Source organism: Sinocyclocheilus anshuiensis, unplaced genomic scaffold (assembly GCF_001515605.1).
Source record: "Sinocyclocheilus anshuiensis isolate Anshui unplaced genomic scaffold, SAMN03320099.WGS_v1.1 scaffold566, whole genome shotgun sequence".
In the NCBI taxonomy this organism is placed as follows: domain Eukaryota; kingdom Metazoa; phylum Chordata; class Actinopteri; order Cypriniformes; family Cyprinidae; genus Sinocyclocheilus; species Sinocyclocheilus anshuiensis.
In genome coordinates this window covers 2,295,189-2,309,735 of record NW_015542410.1, presented here as the reverse complement: position 1 = coordinate 2,309,735, position 14,547 = coordinate 2,295,189, and the positions used below count along the sequence as shown (strand labels likewise).

The following is a 14,547-nucleotide window of genomic DNA, read 5'->3' as shown; positions in this document are numbered from 1 at the left end:
TCTTGGCCCAAGGTGTTCAAACCCTCCCACTTCAATAAAGAAACTCGTCGAACGAATCCTTTGGATGAGTCCCACACAAATAAGTACACACCTGTGAGAGACAAAAGGGAGGGGTCACAAACTACCTCCAAAGTGATTTTCTATTTTCTAAGAGGAGGGACAGATAAGAGAAGAAATGTACACCATATGCATGCCAATCTCAGAGTGACAGAGCGAGGAGGAAGACTGATGACAGTCACTTAGAAACGCCAGGATACGGGATTGACTATATAATTACAACATCAATAACAGCTAATAAATGCAAGTAGGCATAAGCAGAAAAGCGCTGTTTGATCAACAAAAGTCTGCGATGGCGTTTCTACAGCAGTTTGCACTTCTTCTGGCATTATTAATCGTTTTCAGTACTTCATGCAAGGCTGCAGGATTAGAAATAGATAGTGTTGAAGTAGGCCATAACTATTCTTTAAAGTCAACAGCCACTGAGGATACTAGTACCTCTACCAACAATTCCAACGGTGGTGATGGACAAGCCCCTTCCTCAATTACTACATTACCTATTGTCATCTGGAAATGGCATCATGTGGAAACTCCATACCTGGTGGCCCTCTGGATATTGACCTGTTGGCTCTGTAAATTAGGTAAGATCCAGCACCAAACTGAGTTTTTTTCATCTACAATGTTGGTATAATACAAATAGCAAAGGACAATAAAAATCTAGCTACCGTAAGCGTTTCTGGCACAAAAAAACTGACTCTGAAGCTGAAGCAAATTTCAAGTTAAGCACTGTAAAAAATATATCATAAGACCGTAAAAATACGGTAAAAACCTGTTCATAGTAAGTTTCATAACTATATACGTTGAAAAACAGTAATCTAATAGGACACCATGTAATTCTACAGTAAAATACTCTTGACTTACAGTATTTTGGAAGTGAAAAATAACAATTTATGCAGTGAAAAACCCCCATCAATTTACATTCCCAGAACTGCCTGTGCGACACTTTTGACATTTGATGGCTTATCACCGAAATAACAGTTTCTTCTTATTTTTTCTTATCAGTTATTGCATTATTTTAGTGTCATGTTTGTTACCATGATGGTTTTTGTATTTGTATGACACTGTGTGCACCTTCTATACATTAGAATTTACCTCAGCTGCTACCTTCAGTAGCTTTTTATTACCACCAGTAATTTTATTACCACCTGTGTTTTTTTTGTTTGTTTTTATTTGGTTAAGGTTTGGTACCTTTTCATGCCTCAAATAATCGGTAACATTATAGGTGACATTTTGTTAAAGGTAAAGCTATTTTGTATTAGTATTCTTTACCAGGAATTTTCCACCCTATTTGGCAGTCTGAATGTTACCTGTTCACCCACTGTTAAAAATTAGAAGGTCAAATTTACTCCCACCGAATGGCACTGAATGGGCAAATTTGTCAGCTTATTATCGAATGGGAATCAAATAGGTTATCTGACATCTTCAATATCGGATTACAGACAAAAGTTATTTTCTGTACTTAAATAAAGCCCAAATAATGTGCTGCAAAACAAAATCACAGACATTTTTAGCCAGACAAAAGCACTTCAAATTAAAATACTATAGTCCTGACAAATTCAAGATTTATCAGTCGATTTTATCTAAATCAAAGGTATTTTTCTTTAAAATGCTGCCACAAAGAACAATGCACAATGAATAAAGCTGGCCCACTTTCTTTTCATAAAGACATGCAGTATATTTGGATGGTGGAATTCTCCAAACAGTTACTCAGGTGTCTAAGCACTAAGCAGTCAGTTTCATAATAAAGCAGTATTTATGCCTGCCACCTAAAGGCTTCATGGAGGTACTACAGACTGAAACGCATATTTACTTTATTTTTTTAATACAGTAGAGAATATTGTATTGAACGTGATGGACACAGAAGCACGCAGCATCAACAAAGAGCCACAGAGAGTGCAGTGTTATGCTGAATGGGTGTTACATCAGGTTTAGAAGTAGGTGTAGATGGCATTAAGGGATTGTAATGGTGAAGCTTGAACAGGCGTGTCAAAACATAACTGTACAAACAATTGGGCAGAGATTTTGCTTTCGGAACTGGCATAAAAAGACGGCAAGTGACCAGAGATGTTCAAGCTTCATCAATGACAGTGACTTTGAACAGATTTAACAGGAGCAGAGTGGATGAGAAATTAGCGAAGAATACAAAGAACACAGTGTTATGAAGGTTGAGTTCAAGGTGATGAGTCAAGTTTAGATATAGGCGAGACAATCGGAATGTTTTAAAAAAGGAAAGGAAAGGAAAGTTGCATTAGCATTAACCAATACAACAACTTCTTTTGCCATAGTATGTGTGGTCTAGAAGTTATTTTAGCCAATAAAATAGACAGAAAACATACTAATAAAAATAAAACAAAACCAAATTTCACTCACAAATTGCTAGTAAATTTCACAAATAATTATAAAGAAATGGCATGTAGTGCATTCAATTAAGTACAACTAAATAAATAATATCAATTAAATAAAAATAATAGTATTTTCTTGTAAAATGTACTTTGAAAAGTAACATTTACACTCTTAAAAATAAAGGTGCTTCAAAAGGTTCTTCACAGCGATGCCATAGAAGAACCATTTTTGGTTCCACAAAGAACCATTCAGTCAAAGGTTCTTTAAAGAACCATCTCTTTCTTACCTTTTTATAATCTGAAGAACCTTCTTTCACCACAATGAACATTTTGTGAAACAGAAAGGTTCTTCAGATGTTAAAGGTTCTTTATGGAACCATTTAGACAAAAAGGTTCTTCTATGGCATTGTGAAGCACCTTTATTTTTAAGAGTGCTACAGTGAACTACACATATTTAGACATATGTAATTCTGCATTTGAAATGAGAAATAATGAATTATTTCATTGTTTCCAGTTTATTTCAGTCAAAACCAGTTAATAATCAATTGTGAATGTCATGTAATTAATAAGATTAAAATGTTTCATAAATTGACATCCTGTCAATAGGCTATAAGTCTGAAGGTGAGTGCTAACTGTATTTCTTCATGTTTCATGTCAATGTGACCTGCAGTTTTACGTCCAAGTTCTGTGTGTGCAAAGATCCCGTGTTCATAAACTCGCAGACTCTGTTAATTGCCTGTTGGCAAGAATTCAGCAAATGAGGTATATCATTTAGATTTAGTTCCAGGACATGATCTGTAACACATCACTGGCATCATGGACAAAGCTGGAGATATACTCTCTGAGAAATTACAGTGCTGAAACAATACCTTACTGCTAGTTAATAATGTACTACATTAAATAATTAATGGGCCACCTGAATCTTTGACTTTCCTCAAAGGCACCATGTCAGGTCAGCTTTAGTGCATGATCGTGGAAATCAGACTATAGCATTATAGTGTTTCAGACTATTTCAGATTTAAAGAATTGAAGTAAACTACACTAAAATATCCAATATATATATATATATATATATATATATATGTATATATATATATGTGTGTGTGTGTGTGTATATACATTTTGTCTACATATGTGTAGTTCACTGCAAAAATACTTTTCAAACAAACAAATACTGTAGATGTTCTGGCCTGTTTGTTCTGTCCTGTTCACCCTATCATTTCCTGTTCTCCCAACAATTTGTATTATTAAAAGTGACAAAAAGGCAAAAATATAACAATAGCTAACTTTAAATTATTAAAATAATTATTTACAGTTACACTTATAGATCTGAGAGAAATTAAAAAAATATAACTAATATTTCTCCTAAGGAAAGTCACTCCTGTGCATTGCAACATGCATCAAAGAGTCGGCATAAACCTATTCGCAATACTGGGACCTGATGTATCACGTTCTCGCAAATGTTGACCATTGATTCTGTTGCCGAGGTATGCGGTGTACATACTCACCATACAAGACATTGAGAAAGAACTACATCAATCATTACTTAAGATTTCCATAAAAGATGCATGCTACTATTTTAGTATTCTCAATTGTTAAATAATTTTAGCTCACTCGTAAAAACATTAAGTCAAGGTTACCCACAGCATAACGGACATGAACGTCCCCCTGAAGCTGCGACTTTCCCTACTATTTTTGACAATGGGTGTAGTTACAGAAATATATAGGCCTACAAGAGAGGGGTCAACAAGCCGGTGCAGAACAGTTTAATAGTTTAGGCTAGCTCTGTTTGTTAAGCATTAGGATTACATCCTTTATTGCCCAATTACACAGCTGGCGGGATTTAAACTATTTAACTACCCCAACCCAAGAGTAAACACGTATTCCACATAAAATCTAATAGTGTAGTCTGTAATTGTTGGCTGGCTGATCAATTGCAGCCTTATGCAATATGACACGTTTGAACAGACCACTATAAAATAAATTGAAATAAATCTGTTGCATAATATCATTTACATGCTACAAAGACATTGTAAAGTTCAGTAATTGTGGGCATTCAAATATATAGTCTCTTTGAGAAGAAAGCATGACGGACCTTGTCTGGCAGTGGCAAAGCTTTTAAATGCTGTATGAAATAAGCCAGCGAGTAATTCAATAGGAAAATACTTGTTTCTCTTAATGAGAGCAAATGGAGAGCAATTAAGTGTTTTGCTTAAATCTTCTGACACTTTTCACTTAATAAAAATTTCCCATAATGTCTCAAACTGTGCTCCTATTTGTCAAACAGTGTGATCAGTTTGATCTGTGCTTAGATCAAACATTTCCCATCAGATACTTCCAAAACTAAATGAATAAGGTATAGGTGTAGTAATATTCTGTCCACTTCATCATGGTGGAGAAGAAGATTCAATCAATCCAATAAGATTCACTCTTAAAAATAAAGGTGCTTAAAAGGTTCTTCACAGCGATGCCATAGAATAACCATTTTTGGTTCCACAAAGAACCATTCAGTCAAAGGTTCTTTAAAGAACCTTTGACTGAATGGTTCTTTGTGGAACCAAAAATGGTTATTCTATGGCATCGCTGTGAAGAACCTTTTAAGCACCTTTATTTTTTAAGAGTGTTGACCGATTGGTCCACAAGATAGAAAATATGTTAAGCCTCACTATATTAACTAGCTTACCTTAAACATTGAGCAGATGAGCCGTCTATCCGCCTCTTAACTTCCTTTCCTGCGGAAGAAGATGAAACACCAATCTCAGAGGCACAGCTTAATTTTTAGCTCAAGCTGATGTTGAATGAATCACATGAAACACTAAGTTCCTGTGAACTAAATAGTTTCAATTGTTTATTGCCTGCTTCACAAAGTGAGTTTAATATGTTTAAAGAATGTTTCTCCAGCTACAGGCAGTTTTGGAACTTTTACACTTTTCAGTCTCAGTTAATCTTCTAACAATGACTTGCATCACATTTTGTTACTTTTCTGAAAGTCATGAACATTTCCACATTGTAATTTCTGATACATCAGAAATGATGTATCGAGTTCGACATTCTGGGGAGGAAATTCTATTTTTAACATGTTCGTCTTGGTAAGGTTAACTATAATTATAATAATAAGTAATTTATCCAAAATACACACAATTAAACAAAATTTAGTAAAACTGAAAGGCTGGGTTATAATAAAATGTACACATAAATTAGAAACAAAATACAGGTTTAGTGTGGTTCATATAATTACATGTGATTTATATCATTTAAATGCTGAAACGTATTATTTTTAAAAAAATTCAAGGTTGAAGAATTACTCAAATAGGCCTATGTAACATACACTACCCTTCAAAAGTCAATAAGATGTATTTTTTTCTTTCTTTTTCTTTTATTTAAGAAATTAATTCTTTTATTCAGCAAAGACACATTAAATTGATCAAAAGTGACAGCAGTGGAGACATTAGACTAAATCAGCATATCAGAATGATTTCTGAAGGACAATGTGAAACTAAATTCTGAATAATGACAGTTAAAAATTCAGCTTTTCATCGTCTGTTTTTTTCTCTTTTTGTCTCTTTTCTCTCTTTTTAGTGTGTGAACTGAACCACAATGTCACCAGTGTGATCCCAGAGAGTGGTCTGCTCATCATCCTAGGCTTTATTTTGGGAGGAATCGTCTGGGGAGCAGACAAAGCGCAGACTTTCAAACTGATCCCCGTCAATTTCTTCTACTACTTGCTTCCCCAGATCGTCTTGGATGCAAGTTACTGCATGCCAAACAAACTATTCTTCAGCAACCTGGGAGCCATTCTCATCCATGCCGTTATCGGAACGTGCTGGAATGCAGGCACAGTGGGCGTTGCGCTATGGGCCTGCTATGAAGGGGGTGCAATGGGTAAATCGGAGTTTTACAATGACATTTACAAACTTCTGAGCAGATGCTTGAGAAAGCCAACTTGTCATTTAAACGAATGTTTTATATAAATGTACTTAAATACTTTCTATACTTATATGCTTGTTTAATACAAATGAATTACTTGATATACTTAATATATTTAATACACTAATGTTTTGTGGTCACACAGTTTTTAAAGAAATTAATACTTTTATTCACCAAAGACACATTAAACTGATCAAAAGTGACCGTAAAGACATTTATAATTTTACAAAAGATCAACACAAAAACATTAAGCAGCACAATTGTTTTCAACATTGATAATAATAAATGTTTCTTAAGCAGCAAATCAACATATATGTGACACTGAAGACTGGAGTAATGGCCGCTGAAAATTCAGCTTTGTATCACAGGAATAAATTACATTTAAAAATACATTAGAATAGAAAACTGTTACTTTAATTGCTAATAATATTTCGCAATATTACTGTCTTTCTGACCAAATAAATGAATAAACGCAGTCTTGGTGAGTATTAGAAACTTAAGTTAAGTTTCAGTCAGTTAAAACTAACAGTTTCACTAAACCTCAGGGACCTTGAATATCGGCCCTCTGCAGTTCCTGTTATTTGGTGCCCTAATGTCTGCCGTGGACCCTGTGGCTGTGATTGGCGTGTTTGAGGAAGTGCATGTGAATGAAGTGCTCTACATCCTGGTGTTTGGAGAGTCCCTGCTCAATGATGGTGTCACAGTGGTGAGTCTCAGTTTTTCTCAACAACTCTGAATGTCACGGCTCATTTTTTTAAGAATCATGCTTGTTCATATGAAAATGTACTTGACTGTCAGATTCTATTTGATGGCTCTTACATCTATCTAATATTATGTATCTCTCTCGTTCTGGCTGTTGCAGGTACTTTATAATGTGTTTGATGCATTTGTGTCTCTGGGAGGCCCGAAGATCAACGCCGCAGAGATGATCAAAGGAATAGGTATGACTGAAACTGAAATAAAATAATTTGTAGTTTTTTATATTTAATTTAATTTCAGTTAATATTAAGTAATGTTTTTTTATGGATTAGTTTTAGTTAATGACAATAACCCTTTTTTTTGCTCTCCCAGTTTCGTTCTTTGTTGTGTCATTTGGAGGCTCGTTTCTTGGTGTTGTGTTTGCCGTTCTGATATCCATGCTGACCAGGATTACCAAGAACGTCCAGGTCATCGAAGCCGGCTTCATCATTGTGCTTGGTTACTTGTCTTACCTGACTGCTGAGATGCTCTCACTGTCTGCCATACTTTCGTAAGATCTTCTTAAGGAACTCAATGCTTTCCTGAAAAATGAAAATAAATAAGTACATTTATAAATTAGTAAATGAATGTAAACTATTCATGAGTTTACAATAATCATTTACTGTGGCTTTGTGTGTGACAGGATCACTTTCTGTGGTGTCTGCTGTCAGAAGTACATCAACGCCAACATGGATGAGAAATCTGTCATAACGTTACGTTACACCCTGAAGATGATGGCCAATGGCTCAGAGACCATGATCTTCGTCTTCCTGGGAGTTTCAGCCATTGATAGAAACATCTGGGTTTGGAACACTGGTTTCATCCTCCTCACCCTCTTTTTTGTTGTTGCATTCAGGTTCATGGGTGAGTTAAAGTCAAGTCGCTTCCGATAACCCTATTAAGAGTATGGTCATAAAAACTGACATCAGTCGTGGATTTTTTTTATATGCAGGTGTTTTCTTCCTCAACTGGGTCTTGAATAGGTCTCGTCTGATTCCTATTGACATCATGGACCAGTTTGTAATGGGCTACGGTGGCCTGCGAGGAGCAGTGGCGTACGGACTAGCAGCCATTTTGGATGAGAAAAAGATCCCAGAGAAGAATCTAATGCTTGGTACCACGCTCATTGTGGTGTATTTCACCGTCATTCTTCAGGTAGGATTCTTCAACCACTCGTTCTGACCATAACTAATGCGTACAAAAATGGTTTTGTTGTAAAAGCATGGTAGTTGCTTAAAGGGGTCATATGATGTTGCTAAAAAGAACATTATTTTGTGTATTTTATGTAATGAAATGTGTTTATGCGGTTTAAGGTTCAAAAAACACATTATTTTCCACATAATATACATTATTGTTTCTCCTCTATGCCCCGCCTTTCTGAATGGCCAGCTATCCAGTGCGTTGTGATTGGCCGAATACCTCAAGCGTGTGACGGAAATGTTACACCCCTACCATACTGTGTTTCCATGCGACGAGACAAAACTAATAAAACCCATTACAAATGAGGCATTTGTTGCATCCAGTGGGGACATAATTACTAATTATGTTAATAATTAATTACTACTAGTAAGTGTATTTACTTGTCTCATTAGTGTTTAGTGCAGTTGTCGAGGACATCGGCCCTCCAGGACCGAGTTTGGGCACCCCTGGTTTAGAGCATTAAAAAAAAATAAAAAATTATATTTCATTCATAAGTTATGCTACGTCCTTGGTAGAGGACATCGGTAAAAGCGTCTGCTAAATGACTAAATAAATAAAAATAAATAAAATGACTGATTATAATGACTTATACTGTGTTTTTACACTTTGTGTTGCGTATTGCGCCGCCTAAACATAAAACCTTGAGACTTTAGTCTTTGCAACTTTACAGATCTTCTTTACGCACCAAGCGCTTGTAACACTCCAAAGAGAAAGCATCATATGACCCCTTTAAATTGTGATTACAAAATTATTAAAGTGGGCATTTTGTGATGCTCCCGGTTGTCCTCATCTGACGACAGACATGGTTTAGCTTACTTGAAGTCACTGTGTGTGTTGTTTTTGTAGGGGATCACCATGAAACCACTGGTTCAATGGCTTAAGGTTAAAAAGGCAACTCAGTCAGATCTGACACTCAATGGAAAAATGAACAACAGGGTAACCATCACTCACGACACATAGTGTACCCCTCTACTGCATCTTATTTTTTTGGGACATTTTAGTTTCCTGTTTCCATAACAATTACTTTGTTTTTCAAAACTTGTTTATTATTACAAAAGCTACATTATAAAATCAAGTAATAATGATATACAGTAATATTAAATAAAATGACCTTTCTCCACTGCTGTACTGTCAAGACAAAAAATGTATGAGTAATGTTACCTATCTCCAAGCGATAAACAAGCATTTCCATTACAAATATACAAAGTTTCTCTCTTAAAAACTTTCAAAATGCATTTTGTGGCCAGCTTGACATAGTCTATTAATGGAGCACAACCGAATCAGTTGAACGAGTGAGTGTTTTACGCTGGAACCCCTCGATTCAAATTCAAACTTACAGTAGCTATAACTTGCGTTGCGACGTCGATGATTCACACCGGTTCAACCGATTCAAATATCATCGCTTGTTCTGCATCTGATTTTAAATAGCCGGCAGAGTAAAATGTAAGTATGTATTTAAATGAGCTGAAATGTTGTCAAGAAAAAAATTACTCTCTTGCGTTTTGCAACGATACCCCGCAAACGTATAAAACAAAACAAATTTGCTCCTGTAAATCTACATAATTTAAAAATATTGACGCAGCTCAATAGGCCAACTAAGAAATTATGTAGATAGGTAAATTCGCTACTGCTGGCTTATTATGGATAGAGTTTCTACACTGCAAATATGATTTGGTCTATGCACAGTAGACAACATCTAAGCAGGCCTAGTGGTAATTTTAAACATCAAAACGTGAAGTAAAGGGTGATATAATTGTGTATGTCTTTATAGGCTTTTGAACACATACTGACAGCAATGGAGGACATCTGTGGCCGAATGGGAGATAATTGGTGGACCAGACAGTGAGCATTTCACTTTTCACAAACATACATGTATAAAATGTGTTTGAGAATTTTTACTAATTTTTCCCCCCTCTTTCTTAGTTGGAAGCATTTTGACGACAAGTATGTCTGCTGGCTACTAATGAAGAGCGATGCCAGAGAGCACAATGACCCAATCTTTGGTGCCTTCCACAAACTCAATCTGGAGGATGCCTCTAAATACATCACTGAAGTGAGAGCAAAACTTCTGATTCAACATAGTATCACCAGTTTCTATTTCCAGTATTCTGTACTGTTCTATTGACATATCATCTACTGTCTATAGAGAATAATCTGAAGAATTAATGTGCTCAATTTTATTATTATTATTTTTTTCACATTTAGGGTGAACGCAAAGGTTCTCTGGCTTTCATTCGTAATTATGACAGTGCCTCTGTCGACTTCAAGAAGAAGCTTGCTTTAGAGTATGCAGACATCATGCCTAATATTATGGCTGACATGTCAGAGTATGATTTTGGCATTGACAATGTTCCAGTCACCTCTGTCATGTAAGTAGTTTGTCAAATGTATTTTAATTTTCCCAACTGAATGCAGTTCCTCTTTGTAAAGTGAAGTATAAATGTTTTATGAGGTTTTGAGAAAAGAGAAAATTTTGAAAATTGCACAAATAACTAGATGGCTCAAATGTGTTGTGATAAATACATGTTGACAACAATTATTTGGTCTTCTTTCTATCTAGGAAGAACACTATTCCATCTGTATCCCTGGATATCCATGAGCAAGACAGGAAGAGCATGCCTAATGACCTCAGTGCCCATCATATACTAGATCAGCATCTGTACAAGAGCAGAAGAGATGTAAGAACTGTCCTGATCACTCAAACCACAATTTTTTAAATTTTTTTTTTACATGGAATATTGTTTCTTTATCAATATTTGGATGTCTTATCACAATACATCTGCCCAGTGGAAAATCTCATCACAATGCCATTCCATCCAAACCAATCCATTTCTCCTGTTTTTGACCAGAACCATGCCACTTACAGCCGCAGTCACTATAACACCTCAGAGAATCCAGATGAAATGCAGGAGATCTTTCAAAGAACCATGAGAAGCCGCCTTGAGTCCTTCAAATCGGCTAAGATGGGTGTTAACCCTGCGAAAAAACTCTCCAAACATCCCAAGAAGGATTCAACACACAAGGTATTAGACCTTCATGTCCTGCTGTCTACATTTAGCAAAAAAAAATCTTTTGAAATAGGGTTCAAAGCAGTGGCGTAGCAAGTCAGTCCCGGGCCCATCTGCAAAAACACTTGTACCACGCTTGCCACCCAATAATCGAAATAGCTTGTGAAAAGTCAGAGCAGTCGAAACATAATATTTACCTCAGAAATGACAAATATATAACGTTGCCAACATTGATTTATTATTTTCATAAATCAGTCAGTTAACCACCACAGACCTTTTTTTTATATTGAATATTATGACACCAAAACACCTCCATATTTTCTAAATTACTTAACGCAAACACACTCTTGGCACAGCGGCCCAAAATGCTTAAAGAAAGAAAGAAAGAGAAAGAAAGAAAGAAAGAAAGAAAGAAAGAAAGAAAGAAAGAAAACTACTTACTCGTTTTAGTTGCAATTAATTTAATTTAATTCTTCATGTATTTTTTGTGTATCTTTAATGCTTCGTGTATTCTCAGTGGAAAGAATGGCTCTCAGTGGAAAGAATGGCTAATTTTATACAATATTTGTATTTCTATTGTGTATTTTTAGCCTAATGGAAAGCCAGCGGACCCACACAGAACCCATCCATATGGAGATGAAGGTATATTTTTATATGCTTATTTAAGTACTGGAAGTATAATTTTAGCATGTATATAAATGTTATTTTGCTTTGTCCATTCAGATTTTGAGTTTTCTGCTGACAGCGCATCTAGCAGTGAAATTGCTGGTCATTTTCCCAGGAGAAGCACAAATGCACCTGGTGGTAAGAATCAAGCTACATACTGAATTCATGTGACATATTAATGTCATGTTGTACATTTGGATCCTTTTCACATTTCTGGGGTTTTATAAAGCGGAAATCGTCAGTGATGAATGGAAACAAATTTAATTTGACATTCCCATTTGTTCCAATAGCAAAATAAAATTTCTATGACTTTACAAAAGAGGAGACTGATTGCATTAGTTGGAAGATTCTTAGAAACAGTCGTGCAGAAGTGTTAACTAGTTTTCTGTTACACAAGTACACTCTTAAAAATAAAGGTGCTTCACGATGCCATAGAAGAACCTTTTTGTCTAAATGGTTCCATAAAGAACCTTTAACATCTGAAGAACCTTTCTGTTTCACAAAAGGTTCTTTGGGGTGAAAGAAGGTTCTTCAGATTATAAAAAGGTAAGAAAGAGATGGGTCTTTAAAGAACCTTTGACTGAATGGTTCTTTGTGGAACCAAAAATGGTTCTTCTATGGCATCGCTGTGAAGCACCTTTTGAAGCACCTTTATTTTTAAGAGTGTATACTGTTGTAAATGTACATAAAAAAAAAAAGAAAATATTAAAAACGTTGCTACATTTGCAGTGTTAATAACTGTGGAAAAGTGCCATCACAGTCTGTGAAAAGGATCCATATAAATTTACATTAAGTGTGCAAGTGTGTAGAAAATATATGCATTATTTTATGGTTGTTTCCATGGTGTCTCAGTTCAGTATCATAATTACTCTAATTACTGCAGCTGGTGTTGATAATCCAGCGTTCATACCCGAGATGGACACTTCTCCACCCATGCGGAACCCACCCTGGCAAACAGAGACAGCAAACAACACGGCTGTGGCAGCTTCCCAGAGAGCTCAGGGTCGACTGCCCTGGACGCCCACCAACCTGAGACATCTAGCGCCGCTGAGAATGAGCACACACTCCACAGACTCCTTCGCGATGGCTGATGCTTCGGTTGACGACGAGGCGCCTGAGGAAAAGCCCGGAACACATCATACTAAATTGTAATCTGATATTGTTCCAGCAATAACCTGCCAAACTTGCGATTAGGTTAATCCTCTGCATTTCATTTTAGGCAGTTATGATGTCATGAGGCCAGAGATTAAGGAATCGTAAGTCGAATCGTATTATTCATCATATATCTTTAAAAATTTATATACACATGCAGCAGTTTCTTGAAGTCACATTGCTATATATACATGCATACATATAAGCAAAGGGAAGAAAATAAATACAAATTTAGTCTCAAAGAGACACTGTCATTGAAGTACTTATGTATAAGGTTATGGAATGCTCTTGAGGGTTTCTTTATAAATCCACATTGTTGTGGAAGCTGTTATGGCACTTTATCACACTGACAGCATGCTAAAAAATAGAAAACATTGAGCTCAAAAGACAAAATCATTATACTCAAACATATTTTGTCTGAGTTAAGAACTGAGAAGCAATTGTCTATCGGTTCTATATTCAGGTACGTTCTTGACCTATCTTGATATTTTCTGACATTGGACATGTCTGTCTATACACATTTTTAAAATCAGCATGCTGTATATGATTATTTATTATTGCATGGTCATTCTGTGGGTGCTTCTTTGTAGTATCACAATATCTGTTTCTGCATTTCTGTAATCTACAATGATTCATTTTTTAGTTTTACTCAAAGCTATTAATGTTTTATTAGTCAATTGAAGTCATTCAAATGTAAGTCATTAAAAATAATAGTTTAACAGTAACTTATTCATGTGTGAATTTTATGCTTTTTGAGAACTGGTGAAATCTAACTTGAAATCAGTGGATAGTGTCTGAAAAAACGTATTATTTGAACCGTAACTCAAAGTTTGAGATGAGTAACACAATTTAAATGGTTACTAATGAGCAAATAAAAAAAAATGCACAAGAGCACAAGAAACAATGATTATCAATCCTTTAAATTTTAAGCCGATTTGAATTCTATAAACATTATATTCCTCTTATAGGAATACATTCTGATATGACTGATATCAAAAGATATCCATTGCGGTAAAGGAAACAAATGCATAGCCTTTAAGTTAAAAATGTTTGAGTAAATGTTCAATGAAGCATTTTTGAAACAAGAAAGTGCAATTCATTATTATGTGTACATTGCAGTAAGCAAGTTGTGTAAATCATTACACAGACAAAATTGTTAAAATCACAGAGCAGGATTTGAACAAACACACAAAACACCCTTAAAACAGAACAATTTTCTATAAACCCCGGACTTATTAACACACAACACAGCATGACATAAAGCAACGCATAACCTATAAGCAACAAACTTTACTTAGAGTTATTGTGTCAATAAACTTTGTAGATTTATATATTTGTGAAAAAGTAATAATACCTTTTTGGGGGGTTAAATTGCCAAACAGTTCACTCTCAAGGGGAAGTTGTGTTGTTTTGCCCTTAGGCTTTCCACTTATTTTTCAGTTCAGTAGGCAGTACAG

The 14,547-nt window shown here is 35.4% G+C and overlaps 1 protein-coding gene across 1 annotated transcript; it reads left to right on the top strand.

The window, feature by feature from the left end:
- Nucleotides 1-349: 349 nt before the first annotated feature.
- Nucleotides 350-13,641, top strand: slc9a3.2 (solute carrier family 9 member A3, tandem duplicate 2). The gene is made up of 16 exons (XM_016492606.1): nucleotides 350-638; nucleotides 5,979-6,281; nucleotides 6,872-7,032; nucleotides 7,189-7,267; nucleotides 7,398-7,575; nucleotides 7,708-7,928; nucleotides 8,017-8,219; nucleotides 9,111-9,200; nucleotides 10,036-10,106; nucleotides 10,188-10,317; nucleotides 10,470-10,633; nucleotides 10,825-10,942; nucleotides 11,114-11,287; nucleotides 11,863-11,914; nucleotides 11,996-12,076; nucleotides 12,822-13,641. The coding sequence occupies exons 1-16, from the start codon at nucleotides 350-352 to the stop codon at nucleotides 13,088-13,090; spliced, it is 2,583 nt and encodes an 860-aa protein (XP_016348092.1). The 3' UTR covers nucleotides 13,091-13,641.
- The last annotated feature ends 906 nt before the right edge of the window (nucleotides 13,642-14,547 follow it).